The sequence below is a fragment of the Pyxicephalus adspersus genome, chromosome 5 (genome assembly GCF_032062135.1).
Source record: "Pyxicephalus adspersus chromosome 5, UCB_Pads_2.0, whole genome shotgun sequence".
Taxonomy (NCBI): Eukaryota; Metazoa; Chordata; class Amphibia; order Anura; family Pyxicephalidae; genus Pyxicephalus; species Pyxicephalus adspersus.
The window spans coordinates 11,702,815-11,715,991 of NC_092862.1; the positions used below are offsets into that span (position 1 = coordinate 11,702,815).

Genomic DNA, 13,177 nt, shown 5'->3' on the forward strand with positions numbered 1-13,177 from the left:
AAGTGATATAAAACAAGTTTCTTACTTTGTTTCCTCAGATCTCTGAGCTGCTCTTTAAACTGAATGAACTTATCAGTCCGCCTCAGTTCGTCATCGTTGTTCTTGCTCTGCAGGGTAGAGTACCTCTCCTGGACAAGGTCTTTTAGGTTTGGGATCTCTTCAGGTGACTTTTGTTTTAACTGCACATAAAAAGCAAAATGGTCATCAATTAATTTGATTCAAACAAATGTAAAATGTCAAAATCTCTATAATATCACAAAGCTGATCTGTTGGTATGGATCTGTATTACAAAAAATCAGTGACCATACTCCGAGAACTGATAATAACCAGTTTACTGTACAATGACTTCCAGCCATAGATTGTATCACAATAAACAATGATAGCAATGTTTCTCATTTTACCATTAGGGAACCCTTGCAATAATTTTCAGGTCTTCAGGGAACCCCTTCTATAGTTACTATATCCACAGCTCACAATATATTGGCATGGTGATCAGTGTGAAGAATGTCTCTTAGATTGCTGGCCATTGAGAAGAATATCACCCTTAGAGATATATAAAAAGTTAACTGGTGTCACTTAAACTGAGGCACAAATTGCTCATTGCTCAAAGTACCCCTAGCAACCTCTGGAGGAAGCCTGGTTGGGAAACACTGAATGAAGACAAGCTTGCTTTAGTCAGATTTGTTGGAAGACTATATAATAAACAGTGTTCAACCAAGAAGTTTTTTTTAGCTAGGTGGTAAGTAAATTTAGGTGGGTGGCAGCCCCTGTATTGTGACCCAACTTATCAGTAACCATCCAAAAACAACCGGGTGGTTACTGAAACGTGCCGGGTGGTGAATTTAGTAGGCTGAAGCATCCACTGGCTCAGACATAGCTGTAGTGACAATATCCATGCACAGGAGTTCTATACCAATAGAGAAAAGGTTCATATGGATCACATTTGTATAGTAAAAAGTTGCAATTTCCCACCAAGAAATGTAGACTATTACACAATTGCAACAATTCTACTTTTTATTTCAAATAATTAGAGAACCCCACACTGTGCATTAATAAACGTTAAAGTAAACCCTTAGTGGGTCATACTCTTAACCAGTAAATGAACTTTAAAACCCTGTGGACAATTTATTACATAGTGCAGATGCTGGACACGTTAATGTTAATGAAATGCTTCAGCACTTATTTGTTAACAAAACATCAAATCATATACCAACCTTCTTCTAGAGGTTGCTAGCTGTTCCTTGTGATATCCAAAGTTTGCAGCTTCTTGATAAACAACCACTTACACTGATGATCTTTTTACCCATCTGTGAAGGGAACACTTCTCCCCCATTTTGGAGCAGGTTTAAAAGTTTTTTTAAGGATAGAAATAGTCACTTTTTAGATAACATTGCTTTTACAAAGTCATTTTGATAGAAGTGTCTCAGTCATGTCAAATGCTCTGTGCTTGCCAAGCATTTAGAATACAGCTTAGAAGCTCTAGCTAGAAAAATTCTATAATATTACTATTAAAAATGTGCCTTTTTTAATATCCCATTTACCCTTAGGCATACATGTATTGATAGGTGTACTTATTAGCTGTATACAACAAAAACGATTCTTTGGATCACTAGAGTTCTTCCAGATGTTGTTGGCTGTTCCTTGTGGTATCAGTGGTTAGCAGTTTTCTGATAAACAACCACTTACATTTATGATCCTTTCACCCATGGGGGAACATTTATCCCAGTTACAAAGGTATTTGGGCCCTTTTCCCACAAACCATTTAAGGCGACCAATAACTAACACAGGGAGGTCCAATGTATTGAAGAACTTCTCCACTGACAACAAGTGTAAGGGGGAAAATCCCAAGATAGAAAGTTTATTGTGCCATCTAAAAAGAAAACTTTACCTTTATTAAAGCTGAAAAATACTGAAAAAATAAAAAATTTGCAGGTCCTTTATTGCAGAAGGGATATTTCCTGTCCCTTTCTGCAATTAAGGCCTGCCTGATTGCTGATTTTCAAAGCAGAACTATAGTTCCTCCTAAACAAATAATTAAATTCCCCACATAAAAGATTGTGTAATAAATGGTATTTAAAATTTCCATTTTAGTCTACAACCACTAATAGCCTGGGCTTTTAGGAAACCTTACTAAGCTACAGTTTATGAAGAAATAAATTCCAGAAATAACAATCCATCCAGATCACTCTTGCACAATAAATCTAATCCATAATTACAAGAGATTTGTGTATGACCCCCAACACGTGTTGGCAGTCATTTCTTGACAGTATAATTTATTGTAACACAGGTTCAGGGCCGGATTGTCCTTGGGGCTAGGAACCTGCATCCTTTTATTCTAAGGAAGATGATTCTCCCTGGGACTCCCTTGCTATAGCGCAGCCTTTCCCTTTTCAACATACTGGAACCCATGAAATAACTTTCTGGTCTTGGGGAACTCCTGCTATAATTACTATATCCACAGCTTACAATACATTAGTGTGGTAGTGAGTAGAAGGAATTCCTCTTACATTGCTGGCCAGTGGGAAGATTGTCACCTTTAGCCAAAAAGATCATTGGTGTCACTTATACTGACCTCAGAGGCACAAGTTTCCCATTGCTCAAGGAACCCCTAGCAATCCCTGGTGGAACATTGGTTGAGAGACACCGGTAATCCTCCCAACCCATTTAAGCCGGGTGCACCCCCTGGCACTTTTCAGTAACCACCCAGCTGTTTTTGGGTGGCTACTAAAAAGTCGGATCACAATACAGGGGGTGCCACCTGCCTATATCTTTTTCCCACAGCCCGCTAAAAAAAAATTATAGGGAGAACAATGAACACTGCTATAGTGTGGCAAATATTTAATGTCCTATGCAGTTTCAATTATTTGGTTTATTCAGGACCTCCACCAATATTTGGGTCAAAATTTTAATTTTTTTCAGGTAGACAGCCCTGACAGACCAGCCGTTTTTTTTCTACAGCTTTACAGAGACATAAGTCAAGGACCTCACCAGCCTGGTAATATACAAGAATATAGACATGTGCGCTATCCCAGACCTTCAGCCGGCTCTATGCACACCATGTAATGCAGCCTGATTTGCATTGAAATCTCCCTGTTTAAAGCTATGAGTTTCTAAATTAGGCAAACCCCATTTTGGAGCAGGTTTAAAAGTTTTTTTAAGGATAGAAATAGTCACTTTTTAGATAACATTGCTTTTACAAAGTCATTTTGATAGAAGTGTCATGTCAAATGCTCTGTGCTTGCCAAACATTGAGAAGACAGCTTAGAAGCTCTAGCTAGAAAAATTCTATAATATTACTATTAAAAATGTGGCTTTTTTAATATCCCATTTACCCTTAGGCATACATGTATTGATAGGTGTACTTATTAGCTGTATACAACAAAAACGATTCTTTGGATCACTAGAGTTCTTCCAGATGTTGTTGGCTGTTCCTTGTGGTATCAGTGGTTAGCAGTTTTCTGATAAACAACCACTTACATTTATGATCCTTTCACCCATGGGGGAACATTTATCCCAGTTACAAAGGTATTTGGTCCCTTTTCCCACAAACCACTTGTATAGGGTGACTCGTCTTCCAATAACTAGTATAGAGAGGCCCAATGTATTGAAGAACATCTCCATGGATCATCAACATAAGTGGGCCCTGCACCGACCAATAATATAAGGGGACCCAACAATGCCCACCAATAAAAGGAGGAAATTGTGCACTAAACAACAATGTGGAGAATATTACAATTCTCTTTCCTATTATTATCTAATTATTATTGGCAATAATTTTGTTTTACAGAACCCCCATCTATTAGCAATACTAAGCATGTGAAATTGCTTTTTCTCTTTATTTTTTCCTTTTTCTTCACATACTGATCACATTAATGTACTGCAAGTTATAGTAACTAAAAGCGGGGGTTCCCTGAGACCTGAAAGATTCTTATCCGTAAAAGGCCATACTACACATTTCTAGAAATACAGATGTATTCAGATAACATTCAAAGCACCAATTTATCAAAAGTTAATAAACCAAACAATGCAAATCTCATACTTGATCTGTTTTCTTTTGACATTGCAAATATAGTAAGATAGTAATACATCTATGTGACAATGTACAAAGAGATTTCAATACAAGAGAAAGACATGACTATAAGATATAAAACAAAAAGCAGGCACATTTTTATTAGTGATAATACAGATTTTGTTTTAGCTAGAAATTAAAAATGTGCCTGCTTTTTTTTATATCCCTCTGCCCTTTGGCATACAGGTGTTGACAGGTGTACTCTAAACAGAATTTGCACTACTAGTGTTGCTTTTTTTGTGGGTTTATGATTCAGCTTTACCCAGCATGTTGGTGTTAACTGGGCTTATGGAAACAATAGGTTTTAGTTTGTCATTGCATTGGGCTTGTGTTCAGGAACATAGGCCAATAAATGTGGTGTGATCCCCCACTTATAGTTCCAAATAGCATTTTTCCTCATAGTGCGGTCGTCCTTTAAATCCCCCCAGCCCTATCATACCACCTAAATACCTTCTGTATGGCTCCTGCCACAGAAATGAATAGAACAAGCAAAACTGTGCTAGAGGAGCTGTCCCTGGTTGGCCTTATTTTGGGACTTGGGCTGAAAGGAAAGTAAAAAAAAAATACTCCGATCTGTGTTATATATACACGCATATGCATATATATATGTTTTGTCATTCTGAATTTACTTTACTTTACAGGGCAGAAATAACCCCTGTGGTTCACGTAGCCCCAGTTGAGAAATGATGGTTTATTGTAAGAACTTTTACAAACATGAAGCTCATCAGAATGCCTGTCAGAAAACGGATGAAGGAGATGAATATCTAGGCCCACTGAGGAAGTAGAACTATTTATTTATCTTATTTTACAGGGTTTGCAAAAATCTTTTTTTATGTAACAGGATGCACATATCTTGTTTGGTTTAGTATTACAAAATATAAAAAAAAATCTCTAAAGATGTAGTAAAAAGTGCGAATCATAAAGACAGGGAAGTAAATGCATAGCACTGTTGCATTCTAGTACAAGGGTCCAGAAGTATGTTTTCTTCCAGAAGCTCTTCTTTCTTCCTATGATCCAAGAACCAATTGGTATTATCCAGAGCTCTGCCTAAGTTTATACTTACTGATACTTTACTATGTCATCGGAGCCCCTGCAAGATTAACACTTCAGGGCTATTATCAGACCAGAGTCTGACGTGTGTGCAGTGGCCGTCCAATGTCATTCAATGATCCTTCCTGGTGGATCCACGAAAGACGAATGACTGCAATGCAAGTGAAGGGGAGAGAATGCAGCGGGGTGCTGCTCGCTCGTTCTACCCCCTCCCCTCTCCATTGAGCAGAATGGCTCTGTATGTACAGCGCTTGATCATTCATCTTTCACTCTTTTGTCATTGGAAAGGATCTTGAAAGGATCTTTTCCAATGACAAAAATCTAATGTATGTACATAGCTTTAGAATTTCCTTGTCCGGGGGGATTCATGGCCTTTTCCATGAACGCGGAACGACTGCAATACAAGTGAAGGGAGGAGAGCGCAGCGGGGTGCTGCTCGCTAGTTCTTCCCCTTCCCCTTTACATAGAGCAGAACAGCGCTCATTCATGCATCCTTTAGTCTCGTCATTCGAAAGGATCGTAAAGACCCTTTTCAATGACAAAGGTGTAATGTGTGTGTGTGTGTGTGTGTGTGTGTGTGTGTGTAACCTTAGTGTTACATGGTGGAAATGCCATGCGGTAGCCCTATAGATAATTAACAGGGGCAAAAATGAGCAGTACTACACTGCCGCTAGATGTCAACTGTATAAGCGTTGGTTCTTTAAGAAGTCCCGCCAATCAAGTCTTCAAGTGGCTGGCAGGGTGTCAGCCACGGGGAGTCGTGAAGGATTGCACAATTTACAAGCAGGAATGTACCTGTCCTTAGAATGTCTCATTTTTTTATCATCATCCTCATTATGATAGATTGTAGAGGTCGGGCTAATGGAATGTTAGAGAGGAGGATGATTATGTCCAGAGAGATGACAAAAACATATACCAGAAGTTTGGTGGTTTCTGGGGACAGGAAGAAGCATATTTTGGAAATATTGTGCAGGTGCAACCTAGAGATGTTCTAAATGTAGGGCACAAAGGTGTGTGCAGAATGAAAGGTGACACCAATCAACAGCTAGAGATTATTATTATTAAACAGGATTTATATAGCGCCAACATATTACGCAGCGCTGTACATTAAATAGGGATTGCAAATGACAGACTAATACAGACAGTGATACAGGAGGAGAGGACCCTGCCCCGAAGAGCTTACAATCTAGTAGAGATGGGAGTAGAGTGCAGGTGATGAGTTTTATTGTATTTCCAGGTTGAGTTTAGTAAGCTATTGGCCATCCATGATGAGATCAAATGAGCGAGGTGACTTAGCCCACATTGCCTCCCCTCCTCCCCACCCAGCAGTGTTCCACCAGCTCAGTTTCCCCCTTGGAGCAATGATTTAGCAGCTCAACTGCCCAGCTTTCCCCCTCCTTGCAGTAAAAGCAGGTTTATATCTGCTTTGGGATCAAGTGATCCAGTGTGGCTCCCCATGGCTCCTTGCAGAAACTCAGCTGTTAAGCTGTTCCACACCAGCAGCAACTCAGCAGCTCAGCTCACCCCTCTTCCCCCTCCAGCAGTATATTACCATCCTTCATCCATTCTACTTCCTAATTTAAACAAAGGAGGTCAAGGAAAGTAGGTGTGGGAAGCTGAGGTGATGTGAACTTATTAAAAGCTTATTTACCAAATGTTAGGAACATGTAACGGCTTCTAATGGCCAGGGTGTAAGAAATAGGGCCCAGGCTTGAAGCCAGGGATATCTTGTCCTTGCTAACACAAAGGAGGGCCTTCTAGACAATAACATAACTGCAAGTATCTTTACATAAAATCCAAAGAGGCTATTGAGCCATCTCTTCTTTAAGTTTTTCTTTGCTTTATTTTTTCAGTTATCCTGCAAATGGCAAACTAGATTCTGACAAGCCACAGTCAGAAAGGCAAGAAAAGAGAACCGCATCTCCTTCATGTGAAGTGGGCTTCCTTTTATCTAGAAGAGGAAGGAAGAAGTAGTCACCCTAATTATTAAACACACAGAATTCACTGGGGCTCAAATGTGTACAGTCAGAGGCGCCAGGCTGTCACAAACAAGAATTGCCTCTGACAAACAGGAACTCCGAGTGAACTCACATTGACAATACTACCAAAACTGCCAGCATAGCTTTAATCACATTTATATGTAAATGCGAATCTGCTTTAAAAGCTGTATAAATAATATCTGCATCAGCAGACAATCAGCAGAAAAAAATAATAACATTGATAGCAAGGATTTAAAAAAGACCAAATTTGTCAAATTGACTCTCTTTATATGAGGAGGTAAGTAAACATTTGGATGATGTAGTTGATGTAGTATACTTGGACTTTGTAAAAGCATTTGACACCCTATAGACGGGTAATGTGCAAGTTATTGTCTATAGCCTTAGAAAATGTATTCTGTAAACAAATAGAAAACTGGCTTAAAGGCCCTATTCAGCAAGTAATTAATGATTTTATACATTGAATGGTCTAAAGCAGGGGTCGGCAAACTTTTATGGCCACTAGGCCATTTATGGGGGACTCTGAGTCCCGCCCTAATGGCTCCGCCCACCACCCTATGCATTGCGGAGGAGAGGGATTTACATTCAGGGAGCTTTCCCTATTTACCGCGGCGGTGGAATATCAACGCCGGCCACAGTAAATAGGGGAGCAACTGCAAGGAGGTGGCACCGCAGCTCCGGTAGTTCCTAAAGCCCCCTGGCAGATCCAGCCGGCAACTCGCGGCTCCAGAGCTGCCCCCTTTTACGCATGTTGTAATTCCTGAGCATGTGCACCCAAATGATATAATTCCTGGATTTATTCATAATACAAACATGCCACAGCCAGTATACATTACATAATAAAAGTAATAAAAAAGAGAGGCAGCATTTGTTTTTTTTTGTAAAGGAGACTTTTCTCAGTTTTTTTAACTTTCTTCCTAAAAAATGAAGCAGCAGAGGTATGGGCTCTTTGTAGCTCAGCTCTTTCTACACAAGCCTACAATCTTTTACACACATGGGCACCATATCTGATTGACTTCCTGAGGTGCTTTTCCCCCCATCTGAGCCCAGTACAGTGTATTATATGAAGCTAATACCATTTTTAGTTCATATACTAATACTCCCCCTTTTACGCAGAGTTGCGTAAAAATCCCCCTTTTACGCAACTCTGCGTAAAAGGGGGATTTTTTCCACTAAGGGGAAATAAATGCTGATCTCACACATATGCAGTGATTTTTTTCCCCTTTTACAGCGGGCTACGTCACCCGATTCTGGACCTGCACAGTGTGAGAAGACGGCAAGATAGAGGCATCCGGCGCTTTTTCCACGCCGGAGCAAAGAAGAATTCTAGGACAATGCAGACCTAGGCCCTACAGCAAGACTTTTGCAAGTACACAGCCCTCATATAACTCTTTCACCTATGTAATAATTAGACTGGAATTTAGCATTTAAATAGAGATTATTTGGAAAAAATCATTCTTTCATGTTATACATATATAGCTGAGAATAAAGAAATTTATTGTGAAAGAACTAAAAGCAGGTTGTGTCTGAACAGGTAGAGTTTATAACAAAAATGGAAAGCAACTCATTTCCAAGAACAGACAGAACTCAGATTACATGTAAAGCTCATAAACAGTAAAATAAAGGTAGCAATGAATTTATTGTAACAGAACACCCCTAAGTGACATTTCTTATTTCCGTGAAAAAGGCCGGAGATGTAGAGTGCAGAAAGATGAATCATACATTAATACGCAACGCTGCACACAATTCTCTCATATTACAGACTTTATATGATCTCAAGAAGTAAAAGCTCACACAATAAAACAATATGAACCTATTCAAGAGAGCCTATAAATATAGAATAATACAGATAACACTAATTGCAGACTTTGCTTTTCTCAGTAATTATAGAAGAGCTCCAGGCAGGTATAAAATACCTAAATGATTGAAGCTTGGTAATCATAATATATCAATGGAGTTTTGTAAATGAAAGGAGTATTAGTATATGAACTAAAAATGGTATTAGCTTCATATAATACACTGTACTGGGCTCAGATGGGGGAAAAGCACCTCAGGAAGTCAATCAGATATGGTGCCCATGTGTGTAAAAGATTGTAGGCTTGTGTAGAAGGAGCTGAGCTACAAAGAGCCCATACCTCTGCTGCTTCATTTTTTAGGAAGAAAGTTAAAAAAACTGATAAAAGTCTCCTTTACAAAAAAAACAAATGCTGCCTCTCTTTTTTATTACTTTTATTATGTAATGTATACTGGCTGTGGCATGTTTGTATTATGAATAAAGCCAGGAATTATATCATTTGGGTGCACATGCTCAGGAATTACAACGATGGAGGCAGCCAAATGGTAGAAGAGCATACAGGGGATACAGGAGATTATAGGGGACCCAGAAGAAGCACTGGAAGAGATGGCAGTCACCCATGGTGGAAGTTAGGGATGGATGACAGTCTGGCCAGGTCAGTGATGGAGGAAGCAACACTTGTAAACTAGGCGTGCTACATATACTTGCAAGTTATGGCTATAGCCTACCTACCACATCAGATTGTATTCCTGCTTTAAAAGAAAAATCTCAAGCCCTGGCAGAACAGGCTATTTTGGATGGCAGAGTTGTATAAACCTCCAGATTGGATGGACAGCAATTTAAATCACCTAAAATTGCACTCTTATACATAATATATTTTATTTGCATGTATAGTTTTCTGCCTGAAGTAAAGGTTAGGTAGGAGACTTAGTGAAAAAAAAAAAATCATGAAGCACTAGAATGTCATTCTCATCCTTCCTCGACTAAGGGAGTTATTACTTCTAAAAAAAAAAAAATGTGCGTATCAGGTATCCTGACATGTTGTACAAGTTTGCTTTCTTCAGTTCAACACCCTTCCATATAGTAATGTCAGCATTGGGTTGACAACCCTGGGAGCATACACCTTCAAAAACAGCAAATGCTGAAGCCTAAATTTCAACCATGACACACTTATTTTATTGAAAATCAATTGTTAACATGCTAATGCAAACCACAAAAAACAGCAACTTTGTTAAAAGGCTAAAAGTCCATTCAGTGAACCCTTGATCTGAGTGCGGAGTAGGTCTGCAGCCTCTCATTACATAATCTTAAACTGTGCAGCCTAACTTTAATCTAGAAAAAAAATGTAGCTCCGAGGTTTGGAACCCCTAGCATGCATTTTAGACAAAGGCTTCAGCACAGATTGGTGAATCTCAGGAAAAAATGAGCAAGTGGTTTAGTAGGGTGCATGAAAAATAAAATAAATATACACAGACACTGGAAGACATTTTGTGCCAACAATCAGAAGCAGAAGGGAATGCAGGTCACTAAAGGAGTGAAGTACAGTATAAGGAAAGTAGTAGAGTTCAGCGTTAAAGTGGGACTAAACCCTTTTTATACTCACCAGCCTCCTTCGGTCATGGGTGCTGCCATTTTCTTCTACTCTTCGTATCAATGTTGATTGGCCTAGCTGGGAGGACACAGCTCACGCACAGGCGGGAGTTCATTTAGTCGTGTCAGGTATCTGACAGAAGAGGACAACGGCCATTTAGGTAAGAATGTATATTGTAGAAGGGACATCGCCTGTCCGTTTCTGCAATAAAGCCCTGCCTGATCCTGAATTATAAAACTAAAACCTTAGTTCTGCTTTACACTTTGTCTAAGGCAAAACCACTTTTTATGGTTATGGAGGTTTCGCCTCAGATTTCTTTTAGTCTATATTTCCACTAATTGTCACATGGACTGGTGAAGTGATGCTATGGCGTGAATGGAACCTGAAGGAAACCTCTGCTAATGAACTCTTATTAATATATATGCTTGCTATGCCATGTTTGTGACAAGGCCAAGAACTGGCATTTCTGTATACAGAGATCATGGGCACATTGGTGGAAGTAGACAAGTTGTTGGTATGTATCAATAAAACTATGGCAGCACAAAACTTTGCAGACAAACCTAGACAAGCCATGAAAGGGCGCACAAGCATTACGCCACCCTTCCTGATGTTTCCATGGAATTTCATGTTTCAAACGAAGGAAGCTTTCCGAGGAAGAATGACTCTTCTGAAGGTCCTTCTATATGGATATGTTGAGGTTTAAATAAAGTTGCAAGTCTTCCCATGCATCCCGAAATAAATTCTCTCTCGCTCTGTTGATGTCCTGAGTGACCTATGTGTTCACCCCCCTGCGCTGTGACGATAACACCAGAAAGGTCCTCTCAGATGATCACCCTGAAGAGGAAGCAAATGTTTCCTGCTTCCCGGCCAGAGCTGCTCTGAGAAAGTTTTCCTTTGCGGATTTTAAACATAACTTTCTTGACTTTGTCCTCTAAGTGGGAAAAGAGCTGTCACAAGTACCTGGTGACCAACAGTAAACTCACACTTTACAGCCAAAAGAGATTCAAACAAGAAGGATTGCTAAGATTTTGACATTTGGTTACAGAGAGAGTACAATGAAAATATTTGTGGATTTACACCACCAATGAATTGTCAATTAAGAGGCTTCCTTTTCACTGCCCTATTCCCGAGGCCACAGGAGGAAAAATTAAAAGTTCACACAGCGGATCAAATACTCTGCAGCTGTCATTTTGAAAAGGAACATACATTACTACTCCCATAAACTCTATGACTAGTTATTTATATGTGCTTTTGATGAGAATTAAAAAGCACATGGAAATAAGAATCTTCACATTTACCTCAATGGTCTTAATTACTAGCTGCAGAAGCCAATATTAAGCATTGAGGTCTATGTAAATTGAAAGAAAGATGTTTTAAAATCAAGATCAACCAAATGCAAACTATATACAATTAACACTTTTTTATTTAGGTAAAAGGTCTATGTAGACTGCCATGGCAGGGTCTTAGTTGTCATACCGAACCATTTCAGTGCTTTCTGTGTCACTAACTTAGAACAAGCATGCACAAGGCAAAGTCTTTGATCTGAGTAAAGATATAAGCAGGACAGTTTTTTTTATTTTTCACAAGGTGGGTTTCCTTTAAATCTACTTTATTTGCTAGGCTTGGAGCCTGTGGTAGGCCAGATCACTACAAGAAGAAAGAAAAATATCAGGCACTTATACGGTTATGAATTTTGAAAATAAACACATCACTGGATAAAACTAAACCAAAAAATTCAAATTGCAATCAAGCAGGTCCTTTATTGCAGTTTAAATGCAAACAACTGTCCCTGCTCTGGTGCAGGTGCCGTCAATTTTACCCCATCTTCTTCACAGAGTCGGGTCTTTGGCCTTCTTGATTGGCGCGAATGATGTAGCTTCCAGGAGTTCACTCAGTCCTGCCAGCAGCAGGGGAAGTCAGGATACGCCGAGTATCTTGGCATCCTACACTGAGCTGCGCAGATGAACACATCAAGGTATGGTAGGCATGTTTTACTCCAGAAGGGATATTGCCTATTCCTTTCTACAATAAAGCCCTGTCTGATCACTCTTTCTTTTTTATTTAATACTATTTCTTCATAAGTTTTTACAATAGAAAAAAAGGGTAGTCCAGTCTTATATTATAAACAATAACGCCTCACAATCATTACACAGTATTTATAAAGCGCCGACATATTACGCAGCGCTGTACATAGTCATAGTCTTGTCACTAGCTGTTCTTCAAAGAAGCTCGCAATCTTCAAAGAAGCTCACAATGTTCCCTACCATAGTCATTTGTCTTTAACACAGTCTACGGTCAATTTTGGGGGGAAGCCGATTAACCTAAATGCATGTTTTTGGGATGTGGGGGGAAACCGGAGTACCCAGAGGAAACCCACACAAACACAGAGAGAACCTGCAAATTCCATGCAGATAATTTCCTGGCCAAGATTTGAACCTTGAGTTCTAGTGCTGCAGGAATGCTAACCTCTGAGGCAGCTACTGCATGTCATTTCCAAAATAAATATATGTAAATTATACATAAAATCCCCAAATAAAGGGTAAAGAATCTGAGGGAGACAGGAGGGAAGTACAAAAGGAAAAGATATTGGGAAGAAAAAACAGACATGACTGGAATTCTGATAACAAAACAATATTTGAGAAAACTATATAACTAAATATAAACAATGATCATTA

At 39.3% G+C, this 13,177-nt stretch overlaps 1 protein-coding gene across 1 annotated transcript in view; it reads right to left on the reverse strand.

The window, feature by feature from the left end:
• Positions 1-13,177, reverse strand: part of NSMCE2 (NSE2 (MMS21) homolog, SMC5-SMC6 complex SUMO ligase) — a gene marked incomplete at its 5' end in the record, with an annotated part of 121,376 nt that overhangs the window by 90,969 nt on the left and 17,230 nt on the right. Inside the window, 1 exon segment of the mRNA XM_072410654.1 lies at positions 26-179. Coding sequence (XP_072266755.1) covers positions 26-179 — 154 coding nt within the window.